Source organism: Lycium ferocissimum, chromosome 6 (genome assembly GCF_029784015.1).
Source record: "Lycium ferocissimum isolate CSIRO_LF1 chromosome 6, AGI_CSIRO_Lferr_CH_V1, whole genome shotgun sequence".
Lineage (NCBI taxonomy): Eukaryota > Viridiplantae > Streptophyta > Magnoliopsida > Solanales > Solanaceae > Lycium > Lycium ferocissimum.
The window spans coordinates 2,170,007-2,190,742 of NC_081347.1; the positions used below are offsets into that span (position 1 = coordinate 2,170,007).

General features: G+C 32.7%; 1 protein-coding gene across 1 annotated transcript; it reads right to left on the bottom strand.

The window, feature by feature from the left end:
• Positions 1–3,406: 3,406 nt before the first annotated feature.
• LOC132060545 (protein SRC2-like) lies at positions 3,407–4,486 on the bottom strand. The gene has a single exon (XM_059453556.1). The coding sequence runs from the start codon at positions 4,469–4,471 to the stop codon at positions 3,689–3,691; it is 783 nt and encodes a 260-aa protein (XP_059309539.1). The 5' UTR covers positions 4,472–4,486; the 3' UTR covers positions 3,407–3,688.
• Positions 4,487–20,736: the final 16,250 nt, after the last annotated feature.

Below are 20,736 nucleotides of genomic sequence, written 5' to 3' on the forward strand. Positions count from 1 at the left end.
TAGCAAAGTGAAAGAAAAAAAAAAAACACAAGAATTTCAAGACTCAAAGGAGCATGGCAAATGTTAAGCGGACATAGCAAGGCAAGTTAAAATTAGTGGATTATAAAGTTAACCTTGCCTTCTACAACCCCCCCCCCCCTCAAGTCATTTTTTTAATTTTCGTGTGTTTCTTACGTATTTCGAGCTTGGCAAAAAATCACACTAAAGTACTAGTTAGAATACTACAAACTTGTGAAAATAATGACAAAATCAAAACGATAATTAATTGCGAAATAGCCCATTATTTAACCTCACAGCTAGTGATGGCAAGCTTCACACCAAATACTCCTACTCCGATCACTTTATAACATCGTTTTGTTTTATAAATCAATTTAATTAATCTACAGGAACTAAATTAAATTAGATTTATTTAAAATTTTAAAACTAAAATTTAGATATTCGGAAACTATACGAAGATCAATAGTTTAGCGACTTGCCCCCAAACAATACTTTTATTAGGGCCGAGACACATTTAATTTCGCAGCATAAAGCTTAGGTAAATTTATAGGAATAAACTTCTGTGTTATAGCTTCTTACCAATTTCGTAGCTAGCTTCCTTGAAATACACTCGAGATACTGGCTCAAAATGTAAGGAGAAAATCTAGGAAAAACATGTAAAAAGTAATGTGGTTGGTAAGGATTCCAAACTGGGTGGACAAGCAAAACACGAATAACCACTTGATCCTTAGTAGCTTGATGTGTTTTGGTAGCTATGAATGATAATTCTGAAATCCTTGTATTTACTTAAATATAAATAAATTAAAAAATCAGTTATTATTAGTAGTTTACTTCATAGAAAAAAACACTAAATAATTATTCCTCGATTATATTTATACCAATAAAGATTTATAAAATATTTATACAATTAAATAACTAAATAAGTAATTACAAGTGAATTTCTTGATTGTATTGATTGTAATTTTGCATGATAAAATTGACCACTAACTAATGCTATCATATGTCAAAATTACAAAAGCAACCAAATAATGACATTATGTAATGTAATCTCACACCAGTAGGGATTAGAGAGGATGAGATATACGTTAAAATTCACGATAATAAGATAAAATTTATTATGTCAGTCTATATAACTTAAATAATAATTTACTCCTACCCTATTTTTTGTCTAGATTTGAGTTTCTATGTCAAACTAATCTTTGGTTCAAAACATACGCAACCAATTTAACATAACCGAACATAGCAAATTACGTACTACTCTATAAGTCTATTCTAGGTTACCATATTGAATTTGACTTGAAAAGTTCTATGTAATACAGGACAATTTAATCATATAATGTTAAAAAGGTATAAATATTAGGCATAGAACTTAAGCTCTTAAATAATATACTACATAAAGATTTTTTTCGTGTAAAATGGTTTAGAATAAAACTACAAAATCTACCTAAAACTGCACTTGTCGTCCAACGTCTACTTTTGACTTTTGAAAGTGAAATGGACAAAAGTTTTGGAAAAACTACGCATGATAAGATTTGGATTAAGAATTAACAGAATTCATATCTATTTGTTGAAGGGGAGCTGAATTAAGTTAATCAGCTCCAGATCGGTTATAGTAAACAGGATGACAAAAACTCCACATTTCCGTTAAACAAGAGAAGGCTAGAGCCTTTAGAGGTCATTGTTTGATCTAACAGTGATATGTGTATACATTAAATTTGAATGTCACCAAAAGAAATCGTAAAAGGCTCAAATATGCACAAATATACGAAATTACACATTTGCCCATAGTTAAAAGGTTGGTGCAAAGATGCCCTAACTTTTTTTTTTGGCCATACATGCCCTTGAGTTAACGGAAAATAGTGGGCATATTTGTTTTAATTCGCGTAGTATAGGGGCATGTTGGATTACAATGCTCACGAATATTATGGCACAAAATATTATTGCATTTCAAAACATAAAAAAACATTTGTAATTACAATCCATCTACCATTGTATTACATAAAATTATATAACTAAAAATAGGATACAATTACAAATCTTTTAAAAATTTGTTTTCACAACAAGAGCATCATTTTCTCTTTTCAAAAGATTTTTACTAATGATAATACCATTTTTATTTTTCAATTTGTTGTTCTTTCCGGATATTTTTTGTCTTCTCAGTCCCAATATCTACACAATAATGGATGCAACAATTACCGCAATAAAACATAAACATAAAAAAGGAGATAACTTATATTAGACTTATGACATATGAAAAAATGTCTCCCGCGGTGCTCAAAAATTTTGATAATAATAATAGAAAGTATCACATCTTAAGCATTTATACGATTTCTTACTGTAATGTGGTTTTGGCTCTTTCGTGAATTTCACGCACTGTAGAAATTTAGTAGAATTATTTGAAGAGTCATAAGTGAGATGGAATGCGGTAACTCCGATCCACAAACGGCACCACAACTCCACATCCCACAAACCTTCCATATTTTTATTTGAAAAATTTAACTGCTTCGTGCATTTCATAAACAAATTAGTGAAAGAATAAAAAAGAAAAGTGAGGGGTTAATACGATAAGTGTGGAGTTTCAAATACGATTCAATAATTATTGGCTAGCATAAAGTGCACTACAAAAAAATACGAGAACTATTTGTGCCGTAATATTCGGGAATTTCAGGCTCAAATATACCCCTACTGCATGCGAACAAATATGCCCTCCACTATTTTCCGTTAACTCAAGGGCATGTATGGCCAAAAAAAAAGTTAGGGGCATCTTTGCACCAACCTTTTAACGACGGGCAAATGTGTGCAATTTCGTATAGTTCAGGGGCATATTTGAGCCTTTGCCGAAAGAAATATGTTAAATTTAAGTTGGACATTTTGAGGCCTGTTAGCGCATAAATGATAAAAACACATTAATTAATATGGTTCGGATCAATGTGATCTAGTCCAGAGAACGGCGCTTTTATTAATATCAAGGTATAAAGTAAGTTACAAGTAGTTAAAGTTAGATGTCTGTCTCCAGTGGGTTATATGCAAGTAGTTAAAGTTAGATGTCTGTCTCCAGTGGGTTATCTGCAAGTAGTTTACGTATAAGGGGTGTTCATTTATTTAGTCTTCAAGGGCTATGCCTATGCCTAATTCTTAGATCGATATGTCCAATAAACTAAATATACACTTGCACCCTTGCCTGAGATGGAGACTTATGGTGTAAATCAGATTCTGTTGGCATGTTGTTTTGGAAACATCAAAGCGAGAGAGAGGGGTAACCCAATGCACAAAGCATCCCTCCATTAGCAGGGTTCGAGAAGGGCCGTGTTAGCAGACTGCTTCCACGGCAACCTATACGTCACACGGAAACATCAAAGCGCAATTCAGCAAATCAAAACAGCAACCTGATAGTTGTAAGGTCAAACTCTTGTATGAAAAATCGTTCCACGAGAATTGAATTAAATTAAATTAAAATAAAACAAGGAGGCTTAGGAAGTAAAAGCATATTGAAGTTAGAACATCCAAGCAAGAAGTAATCAGCGACTCTGCAATACCAAGATCTGAACATAAAAAAATCTCCAAAATCTACCGAAGTTCCCAAGCTTATTATATCTCAAAAGATTAAAAAACATAGAAAATTTACGAACTTCGAAAATTAATCTAAAAATCAAAGCCACCACCCATCTCATCCATAGCATCCTCGTACCCATCACCATAAGCATATCTCTCCAACATCCAAAACCATATCACCGATCAACAAACCGTTAAGCATACCTATTCCTCCAAAATTGTTATTCCTCTTAGGAGGTTGCGCTGGTGGATATCCGTACGCAGGCTGTACGGGTGGATACCCGTACCCTGGTTGTTGTGGCGGATATCCATAACCCGGTGCACCAGCTTGCGGTGGGTATCCAGCTGGTGGATACCCAGCTTGATGAGCTGGAGGATATCCGTATCCTGAATTTTGCTCATTATAAGCCACTCCAGGATATGAATTACCATGCATTGGTGCAGGATAAGCTGTGACAGGCTCATGATATACATCTTTTTTTCGCTCAGGTGCTGTAAATTTTTCTCCAAACTTGTAAGAGAATTTTAAAGTACCCTTTGGTTTTCCGCTTTCTGTTATAACTGGATACTCAACGAACCTCTCAGTTGTGCCATCAGAAGTGGACTGATTAAACAGGTCATTAACAGGAACAGAGACTTCACCAATTTCTCTGTCACCTAAAGTGCGTTCAGATTTGAGACGAATGATTAGGTAAAGCCTTGGTTTTGTAAGGGAAGATTCATCAAGAGTGAATTTCATTGAGTGATTCCACTTGGGGTTTGTGCCACTGTTCTTGTCGATGAAGGTTTTTTGCTTATGGGCGGCTATGGTATAGTAGCTGGGGATGGAGACTTCTGCATAAACATCCATTTTTGAGAAAGTGTTGATATTCTTGATGTTCTCCGCGGAGATGATTTTGATGTCTAATGGACGTAATTCCATTGTGATGATTGAGGTAGTTGTTATGGAATGAAAAAAAAAAAAAAGCTAGAGAGAAAATTGAAGAAAGAATAAACTTTAGCTATTTGTATTGATTCTTCTATTGAAAAAATAAAATATTATATCATCTATTTATAGAGATTAAAGAGAATAAAATAAAAAGGAAATATATTATTTTCATACTAACTAGAAGGACACTAAATATTATAGCTCTGTTTTTTTTTTTTTAGATTTAGAAACTAATATTACGGAATATTTCTAAAGAAAAAAGAAGTAAATATATGTTATATTTATAAGCGAAGGCGTAGAAATGTTGATGGAGCTTTTTCTTGGCCGTTAAAAGAAGCTATACCATGACAAAATTGTCATGTACTATTTAGCTCAAATTATTATTTCACCAATAAAATTCCTTCATGGAATTGATTTCACGTCTAAGTCCATATGGACCACGCAACAGTTACCATAAAAGGAAACGGATTCTATTATATTTTATAAATTTCCTTTCAAAATAATCCTTTGAAATTTACCTAATTTAAATCATTAGACAAAAAAGGGAAAGCGACAACACCGATTAATCAGCAACTAATTAAACCACAAAATCGTTGCCACGGTAATTTGTTCTCCCCTATATTCTTTCATTACTAATATTTAGGTTTAGGATTCTTATGACACGTTTTCCTTATTTAGATTTAGGATTCTTTTGGGTTTTGGATTCTGTTATACCAATTAATATTAAGGGAGAATAACCTATATATACATAAGAATAGAGTATATTTACCAAATATGACGACAACTTTTTTCGGTTTGACAAAATATCAACAGATTTATTACAAAACATGTACGAAAATTTGTATATGTAATGTGTATATCTCGCTCAAAGTTTAAAATTTTCTCTCAAAATTTTGTGTATGAAAAATGTATGAGAGATATGTATATATTCAAGGCATAAAAATTTTGCTCAATTTTGTGTATAAAGCATGAAAAGATATGTATATCTCGCTCAAGGCTTAGAATTCTCATATTTTTTAGGTATTATAAAAGCGTATAGAAAACGATGGAATATGTATATAATCGTATAAAATGCAAAAAGTTCATGTTTTTTTGGAAATTTAATATGACTACAACAACATTGTATATAACTTTCATGCAGTACTAATACAAATTTAATACAAGTACAACAAACTATAAAACTTAAGAAATAAATTTCATACAAACTCAATATATAATTATCATACAACATTAATACAATTTGAGTCTCACTTCGAAATTTGAAGAGAAGCCAAATCTCATCAGATCCAAAATTAGTCTGCTAATTTTTCTAAGTTTTGAATCCGTATAGTGCGATAATCGAATTTGAGATTAACAGAAAGTTTCATATTCTTGAAATTTCCCAATCACGATGGTTGAATTTTAAGTAGTTTAATTATTTTTGCGATGTTTGGAGTTGTTTCCGGTCCTTTGAGACCAATGCTTAATACTACTTTTACTTTGTATCTAATATCAAAGAGAACTTATAATTTGAAAAAAAGAAAGTAGAAATGGGAATTCCTAATGTCTCATATTCAAATAACAGAGACAAAAAGCAGCAAGTAGAAAACAAAAACAAGAACAAAAAATAAGAGGAATTCAAGTGGGTTGACAAGATGGAGGTATTTGCCACATAAAAGGGAACTTTCAAGACATGCAGGATCTGAACAAGCGAACCTAAACTGCGAATTCCTGGATCTGCATTGCCTATATATATGATTTGGTACATTGTTGCTAATTTTGAAGAATGGCTTCATCTCTCTCGATTTTTTCTAGATGCGTTTCCAAATCATGTTTGTTTAGATCTGCCACCGAAGGCACCTGAACTATAAAGAAGACTTTAGAGAAGAGAAGAAAGGAAAGAGAAAGAAATTTGGGCGGTGAAAATTTTGGAGGAAATGAAAAATGGGAAGAAAAGGAAAGGAAGGGAGTGGCTCTATTTTGGATAAAAGCAAGAATGGGGAAAAAGGAAGGAAAAGGTTGGCTTTTATTTTTTTCAAGATCTGTTATATTTTGTAATTAAGTTGATATATTTTGTAAATAAGAAAAATATCCTTATATTTTGTAATATAGAGTTTTTAAGTGGTATTATTAGGTTATTTTCCCTAATATTAATTACTTATATTATGTCGTTTCTTTATTTAGGTTTATAATTTTCCTTAGGGTTTATGACCCTTTTACCAGAACTGGATAGTAGGCTATAAAGGAAAAATTATAAATTTAGGATTCAGCAATCGATATAACATTTACGGGGTAAACATGTTTATGATCATTTTATGTAAATTTTCTAAACCTTTAATTTGTTCTTGAAATTATGTGATAATAAACGCTCAATGTATCTTGATGATAATTGCAAATTGAAAGCTTGTTTGTTGTGATATCTATTTACAATGTCTCATATATATTATCAAATTAAAATTGAATTATTTAAAAAATTTATACAGATTATTTGGATCGTTGAATTTCCTCACAGAAAATCAGTTGATTTTTTCAATTAAATGCATCTTGCTATTTGGCCCTGAATTTTATGATACATAGTTATTATAAATTTTTGACACGAAGTCATGATAGTATGACAATTTTCCACATTATTGATCATTTGAGGTAAATTTTCTAACCTTTAGTTTGTTCTTGAAGTTACATGAAAATTGCAATAATATTGAAGTCGCATATTACGTCAATAATTACATTGATTTTTCCAAATAAATGTATGTTGCAACTATCTGGTCGTGAATTCTTACTTCACATAGTTATTCTTAATTTTTGACATGAACTTTTGATAGTAAGACGATTTTTCATATTATTTCGACATGAACTCTTGATAGTATGACGATTGACAAGGGTAAACATGCTTGTGATCATCCGAAATAAACTTTCTAACCTTTATTTTATTCTTTAGCCATGAATAGTTTAAGCCAATTTTCCACATCATTTTGACATGAACTCTTGATAGTATGACGATTGACGGGTTAAATATGCTTGTGATCATCTGAGGTAAGTTCTAATCTTTAGTTTGTTCTTGAATTAATGTGATAATAAAAGTCCAGTGTATTCTTGATGATAATTGCAAATCGAAAGATTGTCCTTTGTAATCTTTATTATAATGTCTCATATATATTATCAATTTAGGGTTGACTTATTTAAAAAAATTGTATGTATCATTGGATCCCTCATGAAAAATTGCAATAATTTTGAAGTCGCATATTACGTCAATAATTACATTGATTTTGTCAATTAAATTATTTCATTAATAAACACAGCTTACACGTGCAATGCACCATATAATATATTAAAAGTACGAAACACCTTAACATAGAAAAAAACAGTTATATTGTCCTTGAAAATTTTCAAACTTTTGGTAGGATCGTGAATTATACTTTTCAAAAAACTTTTGGAAGGCTTAACAAATTGATCCATTGGTGGCTATATATAACCTTCCGAATTAGATTTCAATTGCCACCGTTGGTTGTCGAGTCCTCTGTATTTCCAGTAAGGACGCTTGATAATCTTGAGATCGGAAGTATAACTATTGAATCACTATGTTTGTATAAGTTTGTCACATATTTTTTTTACTTTCTTCGGGGTTTTTTTTCAAGCAGTAATTATACGCAAATTTCAAGTAGTGAATATTCAGTTCGTAGATTATGTTACTTCAAGTTAATACAAGTTTATTGTAGATACACCTATTGAGTCGAAAGTGCTAATATGATCCCAATTATGGTTTTCATTGCATTCTGATTATGTGTTCGTCTGAAACTTTTAGATTATTAGTTACCCGCTTATATGTTAAGGGCCAAGAGTTCTGGCCGAAACGAAAATCCGAAGTATTGTTGGCAAAATAATCTGTATAGGTTTAAATAAAGTTTCAATAGAATCTGTAAAACACTTGGTAAAACAAATTACACAGTACAACAGTAAAGTATTTAAAAACTAGTAAATAATGACGAAACCTAAAATGAGCGAGCGATGTTGAAAAAATATTTTTCAATGTAATCGAGCCCACTTAGTTCAAAAAAGTGTGTCCTTAAGTGAAATTATTCCCTCTACAAGACTTCGAGGTTAATGGAATATCCCTTCCGGATAGGAACGATTATCTTGCAGTAGTCTGGTACGGTCAAATTCGGGTAAGCCGAACCACCAATGGCAGTATATCACCAAAAAGAAAACTTAAAGGTTTAATAAGAATGGGGAGAATATCGGAAAATTCGTAATAATCAATATTAACTAGAATTTATAGCCATTAATGCAACGGTGGTTAAAAAAAGGTTTGCAACCTTTAGCAAAATAACGTTGTAAAAGCGGAGGGAAATTTAAATTAATCCGGGGAAGAAGCGGTCGTGCTGGTCGCATATCACGATCCTGTAATGGAGATAAAATAATTAATTAATTAATAAATAAATAATTAAATTAAAATTAAAAGAATTTTGTCCAAAAAGATTATCAATCAATCATTTGATAAACTGCGAGGCGAGGAAACAAAGAAATGACGATGACGGTAGCGAGGGTGTCCTTTCCCCTCAACCTCTTTATAACTAGAAGGTGTGAATGTAATATATACACCTCTTTCCTCTCTTTTACTTATGTGGGGCAGATGCGCTAACTTAAAGCCAAGCGACCTTTTACATTCTCTAAAGCAAAAGGACCTTTTTACATTCCCTTCACTTTTCATCCCATCATTTCCCATTCCCAATATCAAAAAACTCCAAGTATAACTATGAAATTAAATTAACGAATCTATATATAATATAAAGTTAGGAATAAATAAGGTGATGTGGCACCTCTCTATGGCCTAGAATCATATTTATCTTTTTTCTCCTTTTTTTGATTTTTCTCTAATTTGTTATTTTATTTTTTCCTCCTAAATGGCTCAATAATTAATACTCCACTTCTGTTTTTTTCTCCCAACTTTCTCATTTCTCAATTGCAGTTTCGGCTGTGCATTTAATAATGCAATAAAGAAAGGTTCGTGTCATCGTGCGCAAAAAAAATTGTCGCTTGCTGTGTATTAAGAAAGTCCCTTCTCATGATGCAAAAATATGACAACTTTTAATATTATGGGATTAATTTATATTTATTATTTATATGATAGTATTCAATAGAATGTAATGAAGTATAGAAATATGAAAAGTTTTCTACGTAACAATTTAATTACCATTAACTATAAGAAGTTATAGACGGCAGATTACTATTATTTTTGCCTTCTTATTTCTTCTTCTACAAATTATGAACTTCGCTAGCTGGTCATGCAACCAATTTTATTGCTCCAAATTTTTCATGTAATTGACAAATTATAAGATAAAGAAGGTGGATCAATGGAGCTGCGTCATAACTCACTCACTCACTCATACACACAAAAGATCGAAGCTCGGCGAAAAAGATGGCCGAGAAGAATTCGAAGCACAAAGGGTCTCAACTTGAAGCCCAAGTTGTTGATCTCAAAGTGGTTGTCATCATATAAAATTTGAGCTTAGCATCTATTTTTCGTTTTCCTTGATATTCTTTTTAGTATAATGTTCTTGTATGTAAATTAGTACATGTTGATGGATTGATCCGCTTTCTTAACGAATTAGCAAATGCAGTTTATCGTTCGTTGGTGCTCATGTGGGAGTAATAATGGGAACCCTAAGAGGTCGTTTGGTTGCATGTTAGGAGAAGGAGTTATTCATGTATTAAAACTAGCTAATTTAGTGACACCTTTAATTGCTTTGTATAACATTCAACAAATAATGTTTGATCACCATTGAACAATCTCACATAAATAATATATATATAAATTATGAATTATTTTACGAGGGAGGGTAGATGAAATAACTAATGATAATGATGCAATGAAAAAATGTTGCTTCGTCTATAAGAAGCATTTTTTATTAAAACAAAATAGAAGTGGCAGTGCAGGCCAAGATTGATGGTCAAAGATTTCAGAGAGTGTGTTTCACCCTTTCATTTAATTATTTTAGATTCCATGAAATGCCCATATTGTAGCTGGGCTAGATGCACAAACATGGGTTACAAACAAATAAGAAAATGTAGAAAATATAAAAATACACAGTTTTTCTTGCAGTCAAATTACGATACAATATATATGTATATCTTTCCTCACTGCTTCTATCATCTCTTTTTTAATTATCTTCCCTTTTTTCTCCTTATGTTATGCCTAAAATAGGCTTAGGTACTAAAGTACACCTCCACTTTGTTTTACTTTTTATTTCTTAGGATTCAAAAGGAACTCAATACTCCGCAAATGAAACAAAGGAGCGGTATATCATAAAAATGTAAAGACAACACTAATTTGAGGTTTTTGGAGTATGTTTACTAACGTTCGTGTTCTTTCTTTCGAATATATTGTAATATTCTGCCTTATTGTTTGATTTTTTACATCTTCAACTATATAATGGTGTATTTATTAAACATATAATATATTTTTCATGTTCTTAATATGTTTTGCATAAATTTATTTGAGGTAAATACAGTGTATACATTTACCTTTGTAGGATGAAACCATAAAAACTTAACTCTCTGCTTAAAGGAAAAAATAAATAATTAAAAACAAAGGAAGAATATATTCTATTTTAAAAACTTATATTAGATAAATGTATATGCTTAATACTTTTTTTAAACATATAAGCTTATATATATTTTAGATATAAAGTGTATATATATATATATATATATATATATATATATATATATATATATACGCGCGCATATAAATTTGAACTTTTTAAAATCAAAATGTTCCTTTCTTTATAAAAATAAAGAGAGTAGTTTCACGATCCAAAAACATCTTCAAAAAGACCGAAGACTTTTAGATTGTTCAAAATTACAAAACACATAAAAATTAAGTACTAATAATAAGCTGAATTAAAACTCGAAATTTGAGATATTAAAATTGAACACTTAAAGAGTCTTTAGAATATTTTTAGCACTCGACATTTTACAAAAATTATTTGATAAAATTTACAAGTTATTTTATAACCGCGCGAAGCGCGAACAAATTCACTAGTGTAACATAAAAGTTGAATATATTGACTAATGATCGATTGGCCGTCTTTTTCTTCATTGAGTCAGCTATCTTGCATTTTTATTTAATAACTTAATATATTTTAATATAATATGTATATGATTCTTTAATAAATTTTTACTCATTGAGAGCAGGGGCGGATCCACATGTTGTTGAGGGTGTTCACCCGAACACCCTCGGCAAAAATTACAGTGTATATATAGGGTAAATTTTATGTGCTTATGTGCATATATTAACTTTTGAACACCATGAATAAATTATATTTAGCTTTTTTTTTTTTTCGAACACCCTGAATGAAAATCCTGGATCATCCGATTGAGAGAGAGGCGTAAAAACTAGTATATATATAAGAAGCTAGGCATAGACAATCTTATGTGACACCTCTCTATGGCCACCATTAACATTATCTTTTTTCTCTTTTTTTCTGAATTTTCTCTTAAAAAAATTGTTTTTTACTAGTCTTTATGTATCTTTGTAACAACATTAAATGACTCAATAATAAATACTCCACTTTTCCATTTAATTTTTTTCAACACCTCAAAATTTAAAGTAATTACCGGCCCTTCTTAGTGGATAACAACCGTTTCCACTTTTCATGAATTTTACCTTGGGAGACAAAGAGGAGCTACAGGACAGGTTCAAAATCTTTTAATCCAATCATGATTATTTTACCCTACATTTTATAGAAGATGAACAAAATATTTCTTTAATGTACTTTGTTTGATCCTCTTTTCCATGTTCAGGGATATGTCGAACTTTTAGATTAGTTTATGTATGTTGTCAAGCAGATTTATGGGGAGAAAGTGCTCATTGGTCAGGTGGAATTTTTGTCAAAATTGCAGATAATTAAGTGCACTTAAACATTTTACTTGATAATCTAACTTTGGTATATAAATAGTATTCTCAATTTGATCGGATTAATTTGTTGGTTGTACATCTCATTATCGGGTTGATTTCTCATCACTCAACTAATAGTCTTTATCTCATAAAGTCACCCTTCTTTTTTATTTTAATGTTTTTTTTAGAAAGAAAATTAATTTCTAAAAAAAGAATTATTAGTTGAGTGACCATTCGAGAAAGCAACTCTTTCGTTAAGTGATTTTTTATTAAAGTAGATTGGTTCCATGGTTATTTGGGCATTTTTATTTCGTAGTTCGATACTTCATTAATTATCATACTATCTAACTTTTCTCGACCTTGGTAGCCAGATCCAAAAGGAAAGGAGTTCCTTTTTTACTGATTATTTATCTATTAGTTTTACTTTATTCAATTGTTATTCATTTTATTGAGATATAATCATTTTTTGCCTTAGTTTTATTTAATTGATATGAAATAATGGTAGCTTAATTCTTCATGCTTGCTCGGTATTAGATTTCGTGTTTCTCTGTATTACTTTTCTTTTATTTCCTTTTTACTTCAAATTTTGGGAGAGTACGAGTTTAAGCTTCTTCTTTTTTTCTTTTTTCTTTTCATTTGACTATCATATTGTTTTGAGAGTTGATAATTTTCGTACAGTTGATGGAGTAGTTTGAATCCTTTTTGTCATATACCTTAACTGCTCCTACATATATGGTCATCTCGGGCCTTCGCTTATTCTTTGCCTGTTCAGTAATAAATTCATATTAGAGAGTGATGTCGAGTTGAAAATTAGGAGAAACTATTTTGAGAACAACTAGAATTGTGAGGATTTGTTTAGTGAGTTTGGATGAGAGATGAAAAACGATATGCTGAGGAGAGGAACGACAATTAGAAAATAATAATAAGTCATCGAGACATGAAAGAAAGAGGAAGTAGAAAAGACTAATGAGAAAGAAAGGCTATAAAAAAGTCGAAATGAGAAAGTAAAGACAAGATATGACACATCGTAGGAGTTTGGTATTCAATCAGCATATAGAAAAGAAATAAAAAGAGATAGAGTAGATACGACATTTATTATGTCAATGACACCAAAAGAATATTAAATGAATGAAATTGGGATATGGATGAAATATAAAAAATAGAGCCATTTTGAGAATAGACTTAAAGTCCTAGATTAGCAAATATAATTTAAAAGAAAACGGGCCAATTTTTTTTTTGTCTGTGTCAGTAATATGTGAGAAGCATCTACACATAAGCTTTGTTTGCCTCCCGTTAGAACTTTAAGTGGATCGATTATACATATTATTATGATTTTGCTAAAGCATCTTCATTGATGGTAAAATTGCAATGTAATTTGTTAACCTTTTTTATCTTGGGACTCACATCTATCAAACTTTTGACATTCTTTTTTTTCATGTCAACATTTCATAAATAGTGGAGCATTCGTTCTGTTTTGTCGATAGAAATATCAAACGGAGTATACATCATTCAATTAAAAAATAGTAGAAGATTTCATTCTCTTTTTAATTTTTTTTGTTTTGTTTGTCTTTCTTTTATAACCGCGCGAAGCGCGAATAGATTTACTAGTATATAATATAAAGCTAGGCATAGACAAGGTGATATGACACCTCTTTATGACCTCCATTCTTATTTATCTTTTTTCTCCTTTTATTGCACTTTGTTTCCTCCTCCATCCTATAAGTTTAGCTTATGTTAAATATTAAAATTAAAAATCTCTTTCCTCCATAATTAGTTTTTAAAACTGAAAAACTGCTATATATTAATGGCTATGCTTTTCATCTTCTCCTCATGTATCCTACGGATTCCCCCTTATTTTTACCATTTATTTGCATTAGAAAAAAAAAAAACTGAAACATTATGAGTCATAACTTATGAGTTATGACCTTTCCAATTTCATATAACGATTACATATCCATTCCACAGAGGAATCTTATAAAAGTTACTTTCGTGTCCTCCTCTCTTTCAACTACAAATGTTTATAATTGCAATTTAAATTGTGCTTTGGATCTTTGTCAGGCTTTCTGTTAATTTGTGAATTGTGGTATTTCATTCTACCCTTTTTTGTTTATAACAACGTTTTATAGACTTAAGGTGTTTTGTTTGTTTTGTAGGTTAGACTTTCTATTTTTTGCAGCTTGGTGATAATTGCTGTTTCTATCATTACTTTTTGAGAACAGTAACTTGCTTCTTACTTCTCCTCGGTTTTTGTTTATATTTTCCCCTTCTCATTTCTTCCTTTAATTTTCAAGCAGTGGAGTTCCTATACGTATAAAATGAAATTTTCGGTGATGCATTGTTTGAAAGAAGAGAATCAGAATGATTTCTTATTGTGAAATTAAGGTCAATTTGTTGTACCGTGTGCAAAATAAATAGAATATTAATAAGAAAATGTCAAGACCCAAACCGATGAGCCTTGACGAGTGCTCGACCACTCCTAACCAAGCACCCCTATACTCGTACCTACTTCTCACTGATTAACCTGGGCCCATACATGACTCAGAATTGAACTATATCGTCTGCTGTAAAGTTAACATAGCAAACTTTGCATCGAAAACTCATAACCCGTGCATCTATATAAACAATCATACGTGCCAAGGATAACAGTGTAGGCCGACTAGGCCGCTACATATGTTGTACAACAAAGTAAGAGCCGACATAGCTATAGGACACTTCCACTATACACAACTGTCTACAGACCTCTATGGAATATAAAATGTAGAAAAGACAGGACAAGGCCCCTGTCGTACCCATATATTTACATGTCAAGATAGCATACCAAAGAGTGGTCACGACTCGGACCAAATGGAGCGCACTAACTGCAAACAGTGGAGATCCTGCGGGGGTCGTTCGGTCGACTACTCGAACTGCGGGCATGAAACGGCAAAGGGACGTCAATGAGCAGTGTATTGAGTATGTAAGACATGAATAATAGCATAACAAGGGATACAAAACATAACATGAGATAAGGATAACATGTACATCTGATTGTCTCTTAGGCGGATACCATGCATCTTGCTTTTTCTACAAAAACATTTCTATACATATATAACATAACGATGCAAAATGTAGAACGTGCAGCCCGATCCGTAAATATATTATATTCTTGCGGAAGGTGCGGCCCGATCAATAAATATATTATATTGTCAAAGCCGGAACGTTGATACGCTCAAATTACACCTATTAATGGCATAACGCGGACGTTGTCAAATATAGTAACCCAACAAGGTTGGGGTCGAATCCCACAGAGAACAATATGTAGGCGATTTAAGCAGATTATGAATTATCACTAACAACAGCTAGACCAAACTCATCAATGGTGGTTTTTGATAAGGTTTTGATAAAATGCGGAAATATAAATTCTAATCTAGAAAGCAAGTAAATTGATCAATAGCCAAAGAATGGAATAAAGGAACCTACTTCTCAAGTAACGATCCAATATATTTCACAAATTATAAATAATAGCAAGTTTATGTTATTTAGCCTCGGATAATGACTCTAAATTAACTTCTTAGAAGATTAACTAGACTACCCAATTGAAGATCCCTCAAGCAATTAGGAGCATTAAGAACACCCGAATATGGCTACAAGTGGTATTGCCTATTCCTAGGTCAATTTCCATTAGATGAGGGTTAACGCCCCAAATTTACATTAATTATTCTATCCCAATCTCATTTTTTTTCCTCTTCCGGGTTTCAAACAAAATAAATGGGTGAGTCTTAGGGTTAGCTATTCTCTTGAGAAACGTTGAAGAACAAGAATAATTAAAATAACAAGAACTTACTTGAATATAAATAATGTCGATGAATAAATAAGCACAACAAGAGTATCAATCTTAATTGTCACCAAGAAATTCCCATAAGCAAGGATTAAATAAAAGAAAGAATATTTACGTAGGAACCCTAGCCTCCAAACTTGAGTTTTATGCCAAAGATGTTTAAGAATTGTGGCTTATGAAACATTTATAGGTGTAGGAAAAAATCCCTAACGAGATAACTGAATCCAAAAAGAATTGGGAATTTTTTTAGTCCGAAACTGGTTCACCCGCGACCAACTGATGCCTTAATTCGCTGCTCTGTAATGTTTCACGTTTGAAGTCACTTCTTTTCAAATGTTTCTCCTTTGCTGTCTTTAATTCTTTAACCAATGATTAGCTCATCATGAGCCATGTAATATTTCCTCCTTCCATTCTTCAACGTAAATTCTTTTCTTCCTTTTTTCAGTTTCACACTTTTTGTCCAAATTTCTTTATCTTCACTTTGTTTTATTCCTACATAATAAAAATATAATATTAAGCACAAATTAATATAATAATACTCAAAAGACGATTAAAAGTATTAAAATATGAGGCAACAATGGCTAAATATATGCAAATTTGGCCTAACATCAAACGTGCAGCCCGATCCATACCCATATATCCCGCGTCCGAGGCGATATCATAGTATACCAACCGATCGAGTTTATCTGTATATAACGCCTCACCTTTCCCTACATCCCCTATATATATATATATATATATATATATATATATATATATATATATATATATATATATATATATATATATATATATATATATATATATATAATATAAGTAGCATGCACAGGAGCCCCGAATAAAAGTTGTCACTTTATCGGATGTGACGTAAAGTCGATAACCTCCGTTTCTTATGGAGCAATCATCATCGCTATACTTCACTTGGAGTTCAAGCCAAGACTACCCTTGTACGATTTTATAAGCGCAACTATACTTTGTCCGAACCTAAACCCAGGATTATACTTGATTTGGGCTTAAAATTTGATGTTAGAAGTTGGAGGAAATTTCTAGAAGGTTTGGGATGATTTTTAGGGGTGGATTGGAGGAAATAAGGGGGTAAACCCCTTTTTATAACATTATAGGGTGGGTTGCACTGACTTAAAAATTGCCCAGCGCCTAGAGGTGGTGCCGATTTCATGATATTTGTAAATAAATAATTAGCTCTTCTGTAGCCTTTGATCATTAATTTCTATTACCAAATATTTCTTAAATATACCGCTGCCATGAAAGCGATTTAGACAACTTTGGTGTAATGCGAAATAAACATTTGATACAAGACCCGATTCCATGAGCTTCATGAAGATGCAGTCTTTGAAGATCATGGGAGGTCCACATAGGATGGCCTTCAAGATATGGGAGATTGCTTGGATGGAAGGCTTCAAGAACGTCACATTTAAGATATGGAAGATAGCTTGGGAGGCTATTTGGAGAAGGAGGCTATGCATACGAAAAAGGGACTAGTACTTAAATGCGAACCTCGTGTCTCACTTCCATGAAAGACATCCGAACAAAGCCCTTACTTCGTTAAGGGTATAATTGTAATAGAGCTAGTTGTCTTCCTTATTTTCTTAGTATAAATAGTAGACTAAACATTTCATAGGAAGCTTTTGATGAATTATGAATATTTTTTAGTGTTTTAGGGTTATCTACAGAAGAAACTTGTGAGAGGCCTTTGGTAGGCTGCTTGTTAATTCTTGTGTTATTAAGAGGTTGGTTGCTTGGGAACTCGATTCCCTTGAGGTCAACTTAAGAATTTGGTTCTTAGTTTTATATAACTTTGGTTACTAAATTGAATCTTAAGTTGTGTCAAATTATCTATCTTTCCTTTTCGTTTTGTTTGTCTTCTTAATTTCTGCGTTTTCACTATCCGTTCTTGCATCGATGGGTATTAGAGCCTAAATTAGGTTTGTTTCAACAAATCTAGCTTGAGATTTGATTCTACAAAAAAAAAAAATTGAAATTCTAAAAAAAAAAAATCAAATCCTTGTTTGTTGTTGATTCTAGTGTTAGATTGAGTTCCTTAGAGTTTTAGGGTTTCAAATCCGAAGTTTCGAAGTCATTCCAAGTTGTTTTGAGATTTTCACCATTGTTGAGTTGAAGAACTTGAAGCGGGTCTTGTTGATTTGGGTGAAATTAGAACTTGAAACCTATTGGGCTTTGTTCTACAAGTGAAGGGGAGCCTAGATCTAAAAATTGGAGTGAAAACAAGTTGATTTGAAGGTAGTTAAAATTTGGGTGTTCATAGTGTTCTTGAGCAACCTTCAAATCTTCATAGGGAAGAAGATGACTAAAAGTTGTGTTTGATCCAAAATATATTTCCCAAAGTTGTGAAAAGGTGTTTTCTACCCCAAAGGAGAAAATACTAGGTTGTGTGGGGCCATAAAAGTCGCAAAATCTAAGAAATTCATGCCCAAATCCCGAGCCAACTGAATTTTTTCCGAGATCGTGTTATATGGACGAGTTCCATGGACCATAAAATATTATAGGTCCGTGAAACTCAAGTTTAGGTCCGTGAAAAGCAAGCTCTTTGGACCAGTTTTTGCCCAATTTTGGTCCTAAGATACGGACGGGTTCCACGGACCATGAACCATTATACGGTTTGTGAAAGTCAACCTGAGCACTCTTGAAACTTGGCCCTAAAAACCAACATTCTGCCTCAAGTTAGCCTTGTTACACAACCACTTATACAACCCGTGGAAACTTATACGGACCGTGAAACACCACCACTTGGTCGTGTAAGTCCAATTTCATCAATCTCGATCGAAAAGATTTGTTCTTAATTCATTTCAATTCCAAAAAATTTCTTGGGATTGCTTGAAGGTTTTGTGTCCCTAATTCTTTGGTAGGGAGCAAAAAAAAAAAAAAAAAGAGTATATAAAATTTAAAATTTTTAGTTGTTTCAAATTGATACCTTGAATCAATTGGGGCTTCTGACCGCATTTTCAAGTTATCACTACCCGGGCCGAAATTCGATTTATTTCCGATTTTAGCATTTCAATTTTCTTGTGTCTCTCGACTAGTAGCCATTGAGTAGTTGTTTCTACTTGTGTTTGCTAGTTCTTGTGTGCATTTCTTTCGTGCTAATTCTTTCGTGCTTTTCTTCATTTTTGCTTCGTTGTTAATTTCTTGGTTCAAGTCCGTTAGATTGAATTGAGTTGTCCGCCTTTATTCAAGTCTAACAAGAATCATTCCGACCTCAGTAGCAATTGTGCACCTTGCAATCAACCTAATCCCGATCGAGAATCAACATCGACCAATCGTTTGAGTGGTAAAAGGAAAGAGTGTGTGAGTTCATTTTGAGTGGTGCTAGTTGTAGCATAAACGAGTGTAAACATGAGTGTGGTGAGGTTTCTTTACTACTAATGTGTTTGCTAAGTGTTCTTTGCGGTACTTCTCCTTGTATTCCGATTCATGTGGTGGCGATTATGATTGTTATGACGATGATGGTTGTAATTATGAAGGGGAGGACTATGGGAGTTATCAAGAGTGTGACGATGGGGAATATAAGAGCTATATAGGAAATGGTGATCATGAGGAAGTTCGAGAGAAAAGAATTACTATTTTTGAAGGAGAATGTGAAGAGAGTGGTACTCGTGTGTCTCGTGAGGAAGATGGGGATGAAGAAGACCGCATGTTATGATTCGTATGGTGAAGATAATGAAGCTGAATATTCTTATGCTATACATCATGAAAATGAAGACGACTCGGTATGACTCTCTTTCATCGTGTCTTATGGGTCTTATGGGGAAAATCCTTATACACATAGGACTCGTGGAGGCCATGTCTATGGAGGTAGTGAAAGTGCTAAAGTTGATTATGGAAGGACTTCTAGTGGGCATGCATATGCTTCTTCTTTGTAGTCTGCTTTCTATCCCGAAACAAAGAAAGCATGAGTGGGAATGTGAGTACTAGTTGGAGTCGTCCTATGCAAAAGAAGGTGGTTCCAAAGAGGCGATTCATGGAGATCAAGGTAAAACTTCATGGTAGAGAGGGAATTCTTGTGCTTGATGACGATTGTTACACCAACTTTATCACCCTCGTGCGGTTGAAGAGTTAAGGTTACCTTATGTGATCAGGCAAAACCCTTATTATGATGAGGGAGGGTATTGGGTTGATAAAAGAGTGATGGTATTCATTTCACTTGGTGAGTACCACGAGGAGGTTTGGTGTGATGTGCTTCCAATGGATACTTATCACGTATGCTTAGGTGGCCCTTGGTTTCAAAGGCATGAGATCCCATATGAGCAAGAGTGGCATAAGTATGTCGTGGATGAAAGGAGGAAACCTCTATTTCCATACGTGCTTCATGGAACGAGTCAAGTGCAAAAGTGCGAGATACCCATATGAAATGGCCTACCTTGGCTAGGAAAGCTAGTGGAGAAGAATGTGAGAAATGGGAGTCCATAATAGATGAAATATTCGCTATCTACAACTATTCACAAGAAATGAAGATGGACTTAGCCGTTCAAACTTTTGACTCAAAGCTTGTCCAATATTGGGAGTATGTGAAATGTTGTGGGAGGCAGT